The sequence below is a fragment of the Echinops telfairi genome, unplaced genomic scaffold, assembly GCF_000313985.2.
Source record: "Echinops telfairi isolate 266 unplaced genomic scaffold, ASM31398v2 ScPeMD7_7468;HRSCAF=8506_0, whole genome shotgun sequence".
In the NCBI taxonomy this organism is placed as follows: domain Eukaryota; kingdom Metazoa; phylum Chordata; class Mammalia; order Afrosoricida; family Tenrecidae; genus Echinops; species Echinops telfairi.
In genome coordinates, this window is record NW_022111369.1 from 58747753 (window position 1) to 58762967 (window position 15215).

Genomic DNA, 15215 nt, shown 5'->3' on the forward strand with positions numbered 1-15215 from the left:
GCCGCTAGATCCAGACTTCTCAGGTAATGTATTTTGACATCGTGATTTTAACAATTCAAATATTAGTTTGTCATTCGCAGACGCAGTCCTAACGTTGTCCTGAGATCCGCAACCTTCCATTCCCGACTTAATAGTGCAGCTGTCCGCTAGGAGTACAGTATGCCGAGAAGCAGCGAGCCCCGACGCTGCGGAAGCCCCTCCAGGTGGAAGAAGCCTGCGCCCCACCTGGTGCTCTTCAGAGAGCCGCTCGGTCCACACTGCGGGCGTACCGTGGGCGCAGTGACCAGAACGGACCGCACAAGGCTGTCCTGAGAAAGAACCAACTATTGAAAGGGAAGCGGCGCTCAAGTCAGCACACCCAATGAAAGGGCACGGTAACGACTCCTCCCCCTGTGGAGTGGAACGGTCCGCGTCACGTGACTCCCGCGAACTCTCGCGAGCAGACCGTGACGTCACGTCTGCGACCGGACAGCGTAGAGATCCCGCCGCGCCGTTCGTCGCAGGGTGCTGGGCCGTGCTGCTTCTTCCGCTTCGCTTTCCGGCTCCGATTCCTTGCCTGGGGCCGCGTTAAGATAGACGAGCCACCCGGGACGGCGCTGTGGTTCCGTGGGACTGCTTCCTCGCGGCCGGGCCGCCCGGGGCCATGTGGGTGCTAGCCGGCCGGGGCTGGCGCCGTGGAGGCGCCCTCGCGCCGCGGACCGCGAGTCTGGGGCAGCTTGGACCTGGCAGCGCTCACACCCGCCCGTCCGCTGCGTGGTCCTGGGCTCCAGCCAGGCACTTTCGCCCTGCGGACCAGGTGACCATCAGTCGTCTCTTCCTACCCACACAGTAGCCCTTTAGAGGGTGTGAACTTGGAAGTGGAAAGGGCATCCTCCGACCTTGAATACAGCTTACAATGCTATAAGGGAAGACACAGCAAAAATCACGAGTGTGGCAAGTCATTTAACCGTGTACTTTTATTTTGTAATGATATGACTGAAACGGATTGTTTTGCGAGGCTCTGGTCTAAGCATAAGCGTCTGTATTTAATTCCGAAAGCCGCCTGAGAAAGCTGCTAGTATTAATCTCCATTTTCTTAAGTTTACAGTCCCTGTGACCCACACTTGAACTTTCTGTGACTTGTTTTCATAATTTGTGAAGTGGGATAAGGATGAAGTAGCTGATAATTATTCACGGGGCTGGCAATATTAATAAGAGCAGAAACCCTCCGTTCTCCCACAGAGTGTCAGGTGGTTTGAACCATAGACCTTAAAGGTTTCCCCACCAACTGTTAGTATCCCACAATGCAACATGGGCTCCTTGCACGTCAGAGTTCCTTCCTAGCCCTCCCCTCCACCACCCCCCTAAAAAACAATGCAGTCCCCTTGCTTTAATTAAATGGGGTGTAAGGTTTGATTCACAGTAAACAAATTGGGAATCGCTTGGGGACAGAATTTCTTTCAGATAAGAGTTCTGCTCTGTCCTATAGGGTTGATATATGCGACTACAGTGGGTTCGTGTTTAATGTGTTACTTTCCTTGTTGTAGGAATTTAGCCATATATATCTTTATTTTTAGAGGAACAAAATAAATGCTAGAAATGTAATTGTTCCAAAAGGATTGTCATAATATTCTTTGTTTTGGCATACTTGTTTCATATTGTATAAAATTTATACTCATAATTAATATGCTTGTCTTTCTAGGAAAATTTTGACATGTCTAGATTTCCGGCTGACCATATTAGAAATTTCAGCATCATTGCACATGTGGATCACGGCAAAAGTACTTTAGCTGACAGACTCCTGGAATTGACAGGTATCTTCTTTTTTTGTAGTATATATGGCAATGAATAATTTGTACTTTGAGCATGCTTTTTAAATTTTTGGTTTTAATTTCATATGCAGTGTTTTTTAACAACTCAGAAATACCAATCGATAAATGTTTTTGTTTATAGGGGCAATTGATAAAACAAAGAATAATAAGCAAGTTCTTGATAAACTGCAAGTGGAACGAGAAAGAGGAATCACGGTTAAAGCACAGACAGCATCTCTCTTTTATAATTGTGAAGGAAAGCAGTACCTTTTGAATCTTATTGATACACCTGTAAGCTTTATACTTATTTTGCGTATATATTGAAAGCCACCTTGTACTTTCTGTATTTGTGCAAATCTTGTTTAATTTTTTATTTCGTATTATGCACCAACCTCTGCTTTTAAGGAGCTCTGGTGTTTGTTGGACTGCTAAACCACAGGCCAGCAGTTCAAAACTACCAGCCCCTTCACAAGAAAAAGATGAGACACTCTACTCCTGTAAAGAGTAACAGTCTTGGGAAACCACTGGAGGGAGCATTTCTTTCTGCTTCCTAGGATTGCTATGGAGCCCAATAGTGACTGAGGGGTTTTCTTTAGGTTTGGTGGCATAAAGGGTTACCCATTGGCCTACCAACTGCGAGGTCTGCTGCGAAATCACTAGCAGCCCCACAGGATATAGATGAGGTGGTCTACTTATTTAAAGATTCACAGTCTTGGAAACGCACATGGGGCAGTTCTACTCTGTCATGTAGAGTCACTGTGAGAGTGAACTCAATGGCAGTAAGTTTGGGTTTTTGTTTTTTGGCCTTTGCTTTATCTTGGTGTTCTAGGTTAATATAAGAGGTTTGTACAAGTATTTAATATTTTGTTAAGTGGAGCCAAAAGATTTGCCTTAATGACCATTAGTTTAAAAAAAAAGAAATTCTAGCCAACATTTTGAGGTCGGTATTTTTCTTTCTTTTTTACGCAGGGCCATGTTGATTTTAGTTATGAAGTATCCAGGTCGCTCTCTGCCTGCCAGGGTGTTTTACTTGTGGTTGATGCAAATGAGGTGAATATTTTTCATTTTGTATGGTACAACATGCTATCTAGATTATTTTAAGAGGCTTTTTAAAAACTATATCAAGATGTTTGAAAAAGATTGATTGATTGTATTACTAAGCTATACTCATATGCTTTCGTCTTGTCAGTTTGAAGTTGTATTCTAGAGCATTTTATGAATTTGACTAGTTCATCTTATAAAATATGAATTCCCACCAAAATTTGGGGGAGTTTTGTGAGAACTTTAAAGTTGATCAAAAATATTATTCAAGAAACTTAAGGTTGGTGTGTTTTGGATAAAATGTATTAAACTTTATTGTGAAAAGGGTAAAGGTTTACAGAGTAGATCATCAGTTTCACACTTAACAATTTAGAAATTGATGTATTTTTGGTAGAAGTATGTCATATTCATAAGTGCATCTTATAAAAAAATTTTAATAAGCTGGTTTCCATTTAGTTTTTGTGAGAACTTGAAAATGATATATAGTTTTTAGAACATTTTGGATTATTTTAAGATAATTTTGGAACTGTTAAGATTTTAAAAATATCAAAAAATGTTTTCTTCTATAATCACCAACAGTAAAAATAAAGTAAGTTTTCTCATTGCTTCATCCAAGCCCAAAGGTGTGTCTTTAATCATGTCTTCAGCCCTCTGTGATCCTACTGGGAAATGACATTCTCTACCTTGCATACATAGTACTAGGGTTCATAAATGGTAATTGGAGGTGCAAACAGTGCACTGGACTATGAATTTACAGGTTGGTGGTTTGAACCAAGCCTCCGAAGAAAGGCTTGACAATCTGTTCTTAAAGATTACCACCAAGAAAACACTGGCACAGTTCTACGCGAGTACAAGTGTCGGGGTCACCATGCGTTGGAATCAGCTAAATAATAGGGTTGGATTTGGGTAGTCTGGGTGCGAGGAGAAGCTTTATAAACTGCATCAGACCACTGTGCTCCCTAGTAGGCTTTGAAATGTCTCCAGTACTGAACACAGTGCCTAGCACAAAGAGGGCCTCCATAAACGGTGTGGGCACTAAAAGTGTCACAAACGATATCTGGAGACATGGAAATCTGAGTGTCCCAGTTTCCCCAGTACTGCTAGATCAAACTATGTGGAATATTTATGGTTTTGTTTCCCTTAGCTTGGTGTAGTTATTGCTTTGCTGTTAGCTGAATTCGTTTTGTTTGTCCCCCAGTAGATAAACTGGAGAGAGAAATAGGAAGGGTAGCTATGAAAGTGACAGAAAACTTCAGTTCTAATAAGCATGTATGGAATGGCATTGAGTGGCTTGGTGACAGATGGATAGTCATCTCTGTCTTGTGTTTTGGTATTTTCAGGGAATTCAAGCCCAAACTGTAGCAAACTTCTTTCTTGCCTTTGAAGCACAGCTATCAGTAATTCCAGTTATAAACAAGGTAATTATGAGACAACAATCGCTATTTATTGTTTCACATTCTAAAAGCATATGAGTTTAATGTGGCCTGCACACTTTAAAAAAGTTCTATATTACTATGACTTATATGTGGTAGAATTGCAATTCAAGCCACTATACCACTGCATATAGATGCCCAGAGTGATGGAGGGCTGTTTCTTTAGTAAAGGGATACAAACTATGTGTGTCAAACTGTGTCACACTAAACCATACACAGGAAATGAAAAGGAGCTTAAGATCTAGAAAGATTTACATATCTAGCTTATGATCTAGAAACAATTATAATACATGAAACATGAACCATAACAGTAAGAATTAAACATGTTGGTAAGCCTCCACTTTTATATTTTTAAATTATCAAATTAAGAATCTCAATTTGAAACTATGCATTACATTAAGTAATGCTTCTTTATGTTTGCAGTTAAATGTAATAGAGGCAAGACTGCCCATAAGTTAGATGGGTTGTTGTCAGTCTATTAGAGCTTTATGTTCTAATGCTGGTATATGCTTAGCTTATAAGGTCACTGCATATGGTGCTAATCTAAAAGTGATCATTGAACTCCTCTATCTTGACGAGTCAGACATGCTGTGCTGTCTGACCTCTGTTTTCCAGTGGTCATATTTGTTAAATTATATTGTTTATATGTAGAATATTATGATCTTTTTTTTTTTAATCAGAGAAGTCATTTAGGTTAAAGCAGGTAAGCACTTACCTATCTTCAAATGCTGTCATTTTGTTTTAATTAAGATATAATGGATTATTATTATTTTAAGATAGATTTGAAGAATGCAGATCCTGAAAGAGTTGAAAAACAAATTGAAAAGTTGTTTGATATCCCACATGATGAATGTATTAAGGTAAAATACCTTTTTTTAAATACAATTGGCTATATATATTTTTCATTTTAGGTAAATGGCCTAAGTGAAATTTCATAGCATTTGATAGCCTGATATTAGATTATTTTTATAGTTTGACAAAGATAATTTTGCTTTTCTATTAATACTTACCAAAAGCTTTTTATTTCCTTATCATAACTGGAATTATATAGTACCAATCTAAGGAAACAATAGCTTTCATTTTATTCAAAGTTCATGTGATTTTAAATTTGAATATTTACTTTTCGAGTGATAATTGATCAAAATGTATAGAGCTGCATGCTTGTGTAGTAGATATGTGAGTGCAATAATATAATGCTTAGCTTCTACTCTCACTGTCCTTTGGGTATTGAAAAGACAAATTTTAGATGGTGAAGTATGTTTATTTCTGTCACTATACCACAATGGCTGATTTTATATAATTTGGTAATACCTCACGTGGGGATACTCCGTAGTGAGAGGTGGAAGAGGTTGTAGGTACAGATGCTGAGACGTCCTGTATTTTGTGAGGAACTTTGTGATGTTTTCTGTTTCCTTAAGAGGTTACATTATTAGCTGAGATTGGATTAGCCAGAGTGAAAAAAATGTGTGAAAGTAAATGGAATGAAATAAACTTCTTACAAAATGGTGATGAACATCTCCTGGAACTGCTAGGACATGCTAGGTAGAGATCTGAGTTATTTTCCTCTGTGTTAATAATATTTAGCTGCTCTTTTCTTAGACATAGTAAAGGGACAAGATTGCATGCAGTCAGTGCTGAGGTTTGCTAGCTGCTTGTGATAGAGTAGCTGAACTGAAAGGGAAGAAAAAGGAGCCCTCGTGGTATACCAGTTCCAAGTTGGGCTGCTAACTGCAAGTTCAGCAGTTTGAAACTACTGGCTCCTCAGGAAAAAGATGGGGCTTTCTACTCGTATAAAGAGTTACTCTCAGAAACTCACTGGGGCCTGTATTAGGCCCTATTAGGGCCTCTATGAGTTAGCATTGACTCGATGGCAGTGAGAGTTTTGAGTCTCAGCTGGGAAAGATGGGGAGAAAGCAAAGAAGCAAAATGGTATTTTGGTTTAGAAGTAGTGATCTATTACAAGAAGGTACTAGAGGAGTAGTTTTCAGTTGAGGCAGGGTGATTCTAACACCCTTCCTTGCCTGTACCCCCCACCGCCAAGACTATTGGCAGTATCTGGATACATTTTCAGTTGTCACTAATGGAGAAGGGTGTGACACTGGCATCTTGGTAGAGACCATTGATGATGTTGAACATCCTACGAATACACAGGGCAACCCCCACAACAAAGCATTATCTCAGCTGGAATGTGAATCATGTTAAAAGTCAAGAAACCCTAGTCTAACGCAGATGAGCTGGAAGGAAGGATAAGAGGTGGTGTTCACTGAATGGATTTTAAATCGACACTCCAGAGATCATCTTGTGGACAAACATCAGGCATGCATTTGTCTTTTGGGCTGCATTTTTGGGGTGAACAATAAAACAATAATATTCCTTATAGGTGCATGTATGCCATACACACTTTTTTAACATATATGTTGGGGAGGTCAAATATTTGTGTTAATTGTACATTATGTATAAATAAAATACATATATGACTAATTGCTTTATTTTTCAGATGAGATCTTTTAAGTTCCAACATGTAAAAATATTATTCTCAGTCATATATTTCATGCAGTTAGGATTATTACCCAGATTTTAAAAAATTCAGTGTCTGTTGCTCTTTCAATAATCAGAATGTTCTTGTAATTTAACCTTAGAACCACAGGTGTACCTAAACACAATAAAACATTTGTCAGTACTATGCTTTTCCTCCTTTTGCCATGCTCTTCGAACAAATCTACAACTCCTAATATAACTCATAGTTTTCAGGATAGAAAAGTATCTTTTTTATGTGCTTATTTTTTCATATGCATACTTACAGATTTCTGCTAAACTTGGAACAAACGTGGAAAGAGTTCTTCAGGCAGTCATTGAAAAAATACCACCGTAAGTATTTTGCTGGTTTCTTTTTACTGTTCATTTATATTGATTTAATAGCCCAGCAACTATCAGTTTGATCTGTTATTTTAGTGTCTATGACAAATGACATTGATAAATGAGAGTAAGTTTTTAATATTTAGTAATTTGTAGAAGGCAATTAGAGTAAAGTAAGAAAAAGCAGGTATGATAAAAAGACTTCAGTACATTGATAAAATGTTAGTACTGAACAAAATTAATTCATCATTTTTTTTTAATGAAAAGGGATAATTTATTTTAAACTGATGATTTAAATCTAACATTTGAAAAGCATTGTGCCTTTTATTTTAAAAGTCCTTTTGATTATTTGGAGTATCTGTTTTTGCTCTTGGGAATAGTAATACTAAAATTAAGTATATGTCAGTTAAAAATAGACACTTTTGAATATTTTAATTTAATATGTGTGCGTTTATTTTTGACTTGTCCTTTGTAGTCCTAAAGTGCATTACAAAAACCCCCTGAGAGCTTTGGTATTTGACTCCACTTTTGACCAGTATAGAGGTGTGATAGCCAATATAGCATTATTTGATGGAGTAGTTTGCAAAGGAGATAAAATTGTATCTGCACATACTCAAAAGTCCTATGAAGTTAATGAAGTAGGAATTCTGCGTCCTAATGAGCAACCAACTCATAAATTGTAAGTAATCTCTACTAGTAATTAGAATAAATGTGTGTGTGTTTCTGTCTTACCTTATTCTCAACTTGGAAAAAAATCAAAACAAAAATGATTATTTAATATAGCTATAAAGTAAATGCTTTGCCAAAAGGAATTTCATATGTGAAGGATAATAGAAACTTCTATGAATTAAAATATAATTGATATGTTTATTTTAATGGCTAACCATAGCTGCCATTTAACTTTTCATAACTATTTCATCGACATAAATATGTAGGAGTCCCAGGGTAGCACAGATAGCTAAGCTATTGACCATTAGCCCAAAGGTTGGCAGTTCAGACCCACACAGAGCCATTTTGGGAGATTGGCCTGGCAATCTGCTTCCAAAATCATCACAGCCGTAAAAAACCTGCGGAGCAATTATGTTTAACATAGAGTTAATGCCCAGAATTGGCTATGTGAAATATAATGAAACTAATATAGAAAACTCTGGGAGCCTCAGAAAGTTTGTGGATAAATATAATGAAAAGAAAATGGAATTTTTTCATGAACGTCTTGAAGCCCCTGCTACTTTTCAACATGAAGGCAGTAAAAGAAGTGATATTTTAGTATACTGTAGTGTAGAATGCATGGCAAAACCTTGATTAATTAGAACTCGTGATAAAGATGGGCTAGCAAGGCAGTGTGAGTTAGCTATTGTTTTATGTATTTATTTTTCACTTCCTTTTCTATGTCAAAGGAGCCTTGGGGTGGTACTGGCCAGTAGTGTTGGCCTGCTAACCACACGGTGTGCAGGTCAAACCCTGGTCTTCAGGAGAGATGAGGCTACCTGCTTCTGTAAAGATTTACCACCTCGGGAATCCCTTAGAGGTTCACTATGAATTGGAATTGACTCCATGGCTGTGGTTTGTTTGGTTTGCTCTATGTCAGGTACTGGATTACAGGTCACATTTCAGGGTCTAATCGTGTATGTCTAAACGCCAGCGCTGTCAGAATTCACACCCCTCCCCACCCACCCCTGGCAAGTGAGTCTCTCTATTCTCACGTTCATATTCACTAAGAATTTTACTGAACATTGGTCAAGGTTCTCATACACCAGCGCTGTCAGAATTCACACCCTACCCGCCCCCCCAGCAAGTGAGTCTCTATTCTCACGTTCATATACACTAAGAAATTTACCGAATATTGGTTAAGGTTCTCCTACATCATTCTAAATTTTATTTCTTTTTGAAGGTGTTAGGGAATCAGTTGATTATATTCTTAGACAAGACGTGCTCAGGAATTTACTTTTCTTCTTTTAAACTTAAGCTGAAACTATGAAATCTTGGAATTTGCTCTTTTCCTACAAGAGGAACATTGAATAAATGTCAGGTTGGGTTGAGAGTTGACATTGTTTCCGCATCTTCAAAAATTGTTTGTTTGTTTGTTTGTTTGTTTGTTTCTCTTAATGCACATTTGTAACAACGAATTAATGAGATAGACATTACAGAAAGTTCTGTGCGTCTGCATTTACTGATGTCATTGCATCACGAAGAAGTTCTTAAACTGGTTGCAGAAGTCCTGGGTTAATGCACTGCAGGCAGGCATGGTAGGGTTTTTGCTGATAAACCTTAGAATTTAAGACTTGATATGTAGCACATATTTTCTGTTTGACCAGGTTTTGTTTGCAAAGTGTGTGATAGTTTCCTGAGAAGGTGGAACTAATTATGTGTATGCCCTTGAAATACAAAGAGCAATAAATATCATTTCCATATAATAATTTTATTTAGATATGCAGGACAAGTGGGCTATCTGATTGCTGGGATGAAAAATGTTACTGAAGCACAAATAGGAGATACATTATATTTTCATAAGCAACCAGTGGATCCCTTGCCTGGGTTTAAATCAGCGAAACCAATGGTATTTGCAGGTGAGGAGCTCTTAAAATCAGAGGTTGAAAGCCTGTGAAATAAAGAGGGACTAGACGATAAATAAGTCACTGCTAATGTGAGCATGTACTTTTTAGTTGGTTTATGTGTGTGTTTACATCTCAGTTTATACTTTCCTGTGTAGTGATGTAACTTTATATGGAAATTACTTCCAACATCTTCTAAGAAGTAAACTAAAATAATGAACAGCATTGTGATAGGAATTTACTTTGTTTCTTTAGGAGTTAGTCCAGTTTGTAGCTGAAACATTTTCTTAGCTAAAAAGTTTTAAATTATTATGAGTAGACACTCACTGAATGCCTTCCTCTTAGCTGGCTTTTCTTTAATACTGTTTTATAGTGGTATGCACATGACAGAATAATTTCACCTCGTGTGTATTACTTTAAGTGTATTATGCAGTGCTGAGATGTGGGCAGGTTTTTGAAAACTTTTTTCAGTGACCAGCCTTTACTTTCCTCCCTGTAGTTTCTCTCATTGGGAATTAAAAACTTAATCCCCATGTTTAACAGAGTCAGTCATTTCGATTTTGGAGGACTTCATGGATATGAGCTTCAGATGTGTCAGATGTAAAAGATTCAAGAATCATAATTTCTAAGAATGTCTTCAATTTTGGAAATGTTTTAGAAATTCAAAGTTCAGTGTAGTTTTTGTTTCTGTTCTTAATATTTAGCTACTGAGAGTTTATGGTTACAAAATGACGTACTATTTTTTACTATACAATGTATTTTCTTAATTAGCCAAGGATATATAAATGCTATATACATAAATAAATTGGTGTATGAATCTAGTTTTAAATTTACTTAAGGATCATAACATATAAAATACTTTGAAGCCAACACAATATTATTACTTAGCAAATTAGTATTTTGTCAATGAACTAATAGGAAAGTAATGTAAAAGTTAAATGATTAATATTGTACTTGGTAGCATTGTATATTAGATTAGGACTGTAGGCATCTTATCACCTATGGTAATTAGAATTCATTGTGTCCCCAGGAATGTACCCCATTGACCAATCTGAATATAATAACCTCAAGAGTGCTGTAGAAAAACTGACTTTAAATGACTCTAGTGTCACAGTTCATCGGGATAGTAGCCTTGCTTTAGGTGCTGGCTGGAGGTAAGACTCAGTTTGCATTACAGAATCCTGTTTTGATAGAAAAGTAAAGTTGAAGTGGTTCAGAGCTCTTGAACATTTCTGAAGGTAAGTTCATATTAGTGTAAAAATGAATTAAAACAATTTATGTCTGCCAATCACTCCATGGATTGGCATAGCGTGGCTGTTACATAGTGGTTCCAGATAAATGATTTGAATCTTATTTTATTAAAATTTAAAATCTTATTTGAATCACCTTTAATTGATGTCACTTGGTTGAATTTCTCCTTTGAGAAATTCCTCATAAGTAGAAAGGGGTACCAGAAAAACCCTGGAATTTTTTACCCCCAAGGTTATGTCTTTAAATATTTTTCAGAAGCAACCTTAACACCTAAGTACTCTCCATTTTACATTTGTCAGATATGTAATTCCATTCTTTGAACATTTTTCAAGCTCATCTGTTGGGGTGGCTGCCCGCACCTCCCTCATTTATTTTCACCTCTTCTAAGTCATCAAATTGCTGTCACACAGAGCAAGGTCAGGTGGGTCAGGTGCATAGAGCAAGTGAGGCATGCTGTTTTTTTCCATAAACGGGCACACTGAGATGGCTGCGTGAGCAGGTGCATTGTGGTCACAAATGAGGTTTTTTTTGGTCACACACTGTTATGCAACATTTTCAGAACCTCTAAATAGAAAGCTTGATTAACAGTCTGACCTGGTGGAATGAATTCTAAATGCACTGTGATTCGACATTTTCTTCCTTTGGGAAGGTGACAGATGTCCAGAAAGAGCTTGTCATCAATCATTTCACTTGTATTCTTGAGTTTTCCCCATAGTGCTGTCCATGTAAGCTGTGTTCAAATCACAATAGTTTCTGCTGCATTTTCCTAAGCGGGAAACAGAATTTCACAGCTGCACACTGTTCTCTTAAATGAGCCATCACAAAAAATGAGGTTGAGCATAATAGCTTTTACATAAAAATTCACTGAGACCATAGAGAATCTTCCCAGGCGAGGCCACTGGGTGCAAAAAGCAAGTTGCTCGATGCTCATCTAGCGGGAAAAATGTGTACTATGAAAGCTCTGCCCAGGTTAGCTTTTTTTCTTTTTTAGGGGTGTGGGGGGTACCCCTCAATCAACATGTTTATCAAAGAGAATATTGTCATTGAGAAATAAACATGGAATTTGCTCGTATCCCTTGCAGGTTGGGATTTCTTGGACTCTTGCATATGGAAGTTTTCAACCAGCGGCTAGAGCAAGAATACAATGCTTCTGTTATTTTGACAACTCCCACTGTTCCCTATAAAGCTGTCCTTTCATCAGCAAAATTGATAAAGGTACTATAATTAGTATTTTTATGAAAATTACAGGAGGAAACATGCGTGTATTGCAGAATGCAAGATAAACCTTTTTAGTATGCTGTTAGCATCCTAGCTATTATCCTAATTAGGTAGTTAATTTTTAAAAAGAAATAGCAAAATTTGCAAATTTTATCCATATTATTATCTATAAAGTAATTCAAACTCTTTTCTGCAATATTTTACTTAACCTGGTAATCTTCATTGTACAAACATTCTGTTATTTGGTGGGGGGGGGGACTAGATTAAGTGATGACAATACTTTTCTAAATCCAACACATGAAAAAATATATATAATTTATGTAATGGGTAATGTACAAGAAGTGACATATTCTTACATGGCACTGGGCATTTTTAGATTTTACATTAATTCTAGAGGAAATAAGTTACATTTAAGTGGCAATATTTTCAGCAAATACTGACTTTGGTACTGGCAAATAATTTACAGCAAGAAATTTATTTTAGTGGTTACAGTTACAGTGAGCGCTATGATTATGCCCTATGAGGCAGATTAAAAGTATTCTTCAACTACACTTTCAAACAGTAAATGAGATGTATTTAATAAATTTCAATAACAAGAACACATTATTTAGAAGTTGTTTCTCTGATTATAGCAACTCTATGTACAAAAGAACAAAACATTGCCCAGTCCCACTGTAGTTATATTTGAGCCCATAGTTGCAGCCACTGTGCCAATCAGTACCTTCATCACACTTGCTGTCCTCAACGTCCACCTGACCTCAGCCAGGATATCCCTCGTTCCAGGTCCTCTTCTGCATCTGGCTTGAATTTCTGACAGTTCACTGTCATGTACAGCTGCAACCATTTTTTAAATGATCTTAAGCAAAAATTTACTTGTGATATAAATCATACTGTTTCATTGTATAGTTTGATGATCATCTTTCTTTGGAATGGGCACAGATGTGGACTTCTTCCAATCTATTGGCTAGGTAGCTGTTTTCAAATCTCTGGGCATAGAAGAGTATGTACTTCTAGTGTTCTATGCCCTTACTCTAATTGGTATTACATCAATTTCTGGAATCTCGATTTCATTTGTGCCTTCAGTGCAGCTTGGACCGCGTCCCTTACCGTTCTCGGTTGCTGGTATCTCCTGAAATGTTCGGATGTGTACCACGTCTTTTTGGCACAGTGACTCTGTATTATATCTATCTTTTGTTGATTCCTGTACCATTCAGTATTTGCCTTTAGAATTGTTCAATATTGCAAGTAAAGGATTGACATTTTTCTTCAGTTCTTTTAGCTTGAGAAATGCTTAGCGTTTACTACTCTTCTGGTTTTAACTCCAGGTCTTTGAACATATCAGTGAAAGACTTTGTGAACCAGTATGAAGTATTTTTTTCAACTTTTTTATGTCTTCATTTTTATACCATTACAATGATTAAGATGTTATTATAGGGTTTTTAAAAAATTTGAAGTGTGCTGCAATAAAATTCTAGCTTAATCCCTTTGTTAATTCTAATAAATCATTAGCTAAGTAAATCCCAGCCGTACAGTAAGTTAATTACTACTTTTTATGAAATAGTATACTTTTTATATTAAGAGATGCTCTTAACTATTGTGGGCTTTCTCTTATTTTCTCTCTGATTTTTAGGAATATAGAGAAAAAGAAATAACAATCATCAATCCTGCACAATTCCCTGAGAGATCAAAAGTAACAGAGTATTTGGAGCCAGTTGTTTTGGGTACTATTATCACACCAGACGAATACATTGGAAAAATACTGATGCTTTGCCAGGTATAAAAGTACCTATATTAAATCCAGTTTAATACAAAAGTATGCATTAGTCATCTGAAACATTAGTTCATAGTCGTTTGAAAAATATATTTTTGCTAAGCATTTTAAACTTTAAATTAAACTGTCTCATAGATACTTTTATATCTACACACACACACAAAATCTGTGTACACACTCCCTGCTTTCACGTCGATTCTGACTCATAGCAACCCCATGTAAGATTTCCGAAGCTGTAAATCTTTAAAGGCGCAGACAGTCTCATTTTTATTTCATGAGTGAGTTTCAAGTATGATCTTCTGGCTAGTGGCCTCGTGCCTCGTCGACAGAATCGCAAGGGCTTCTTTAGCTGTACATATGGATGTAGCTAAATATAGACTTTATTTTAAATAAGAAAAATGTGATCAGTTTTTTTTGTCAGGTGTTAATGCACACATTTAACACAAAAGAAATGTGATGTTTATTTATTCTGAGTAGGTGGAAATACATAAGCTATCTTGCATACTCGAAATTGGACATAGTTTCAAAGACAAGTTAAAATGGTTCAAGGGTTCCAGATAGGGGAAAGGCAATTACCATTTGGAAAGAACTCTCAAATGGTGACTGGGAACTTGAATTTGAATTCTGCCTCACATACTAGGCTTCTCAGGGTCTACAGTTCCTTTGTTGTTCAATAAGCCTCTGGTCTCTACTTTCATTTGATTCCTTATTAAATAAAACACTGTAACTAGAAAAGAGAAAGTTAATCATGAAGAAAAGATTAAAAGCGATGCTAGGCATTATAAAATAATTTACTATACTGTTACAGGAATATTTAGTTTCTTTCCACTATTATCAGGAGTTGTAATAGGATTTGCCACTTGATCATTGTTATCTATGTTGACTTAATTCAATATTTGAATTGGTTATATATAGTTAAGTGATTATTTTCTCTCCCTCTTAGGCTCGAAGAGCAGTTCAGAAGAATATGGTGTATATTGATCAAAATAGAGTTATGCTTCAATATCTCTTTCCTTTGAATGAAATTGTGGTGGATTTTTATGATTCCTTGAAATCTTTATCTTCTGGATATGCTAGGTAACATTTAATGGAAAACTCAAATCCCTGGACAAATTTTTGAAATATTTTCCAGTAATGTATACTAATACTAAATTTATTTATCAGGTTCAACTGCCTTGAAAACATGCAAATCAGGCTCTTAAGATTAGAAAAGCTAAGTGCCAGGAGGAGCCATACAGGTGTCACAGAGTACCTGAATTAGCTTAGGGGGAAATGGTCAGCTCCAACTATTAGCTCTTTTTTT

The 15215-nt window shown here is 36.8% G+C and overlaps 1 protein-coding gene across 3 annotated transcripts in view; it reads left to right on the forward strand.

Annotated features, from left to right (window-relative positions):
- The first annotated feature begins 500 nt into the window (after nucleotides 1-500).
- Nucleotides 501-15215, forward strand: part of GUF1 (GTP binding elongation factor GUF1) — a 20501-nt gene continuing 5786 nt past the window's right edge. The window contains exons 1-13 of one of the 3 annotated variants that reach the window (XM_013004853.3): nucleotides 501-796; nucleotides 1682-1793; nucleotides 1933-2081; nucleotides 2760-2840; nucleotides 4172-4249; nucleotides 5041-5124; nucleotides 7068-7132; nucleotides 7596-7799; nucleotides 9548-9687; nucleotides 10703-10826; nucleotides 12006-12138; nucleotides 13772-13915; nucleotides 14856-14989. In XM_013004853.3, the coding sequence (XP_012860307.2) occupies nucleotides 644-796; nucleotides 1682-1793; nucleotides 1933-2081; nucleotides 2760-2840; nucleotides 4172-4249; nucleotides 5041-5124; nucleotides 7068-7132; nucleotides 7596-7799; nucleotides 9548-9687; nucleotides 10703-10826; nucleotides 12006-12138; nucleotides 13772-13915; nucleotides 14856-14989 (1601 nt within the window). In that variant the 5' untranslated portion in view covers nucleotides 501-643. Of the gene's footprint in view, nucleotides 797-840; nucleotides 934-1676; nucleotides 1794-1932; nucleotides 2082-2759; nucleotides 2841-4171; nucleotides 4250-5040; nucleotides 5125-7067; nucleotides 7133-7595; nucleotides 7800-9547; nucleotides 9688-10702; nucleotides 10827-12005; nucleotides 12139-13771; nucleotides 13916-14855; nucleotides 14990-15215 lie in introns of those variants that run through there. The other 2 variants (XM_045284118.1, XM_045284119.1) reach the window with 2 other exon arrangements.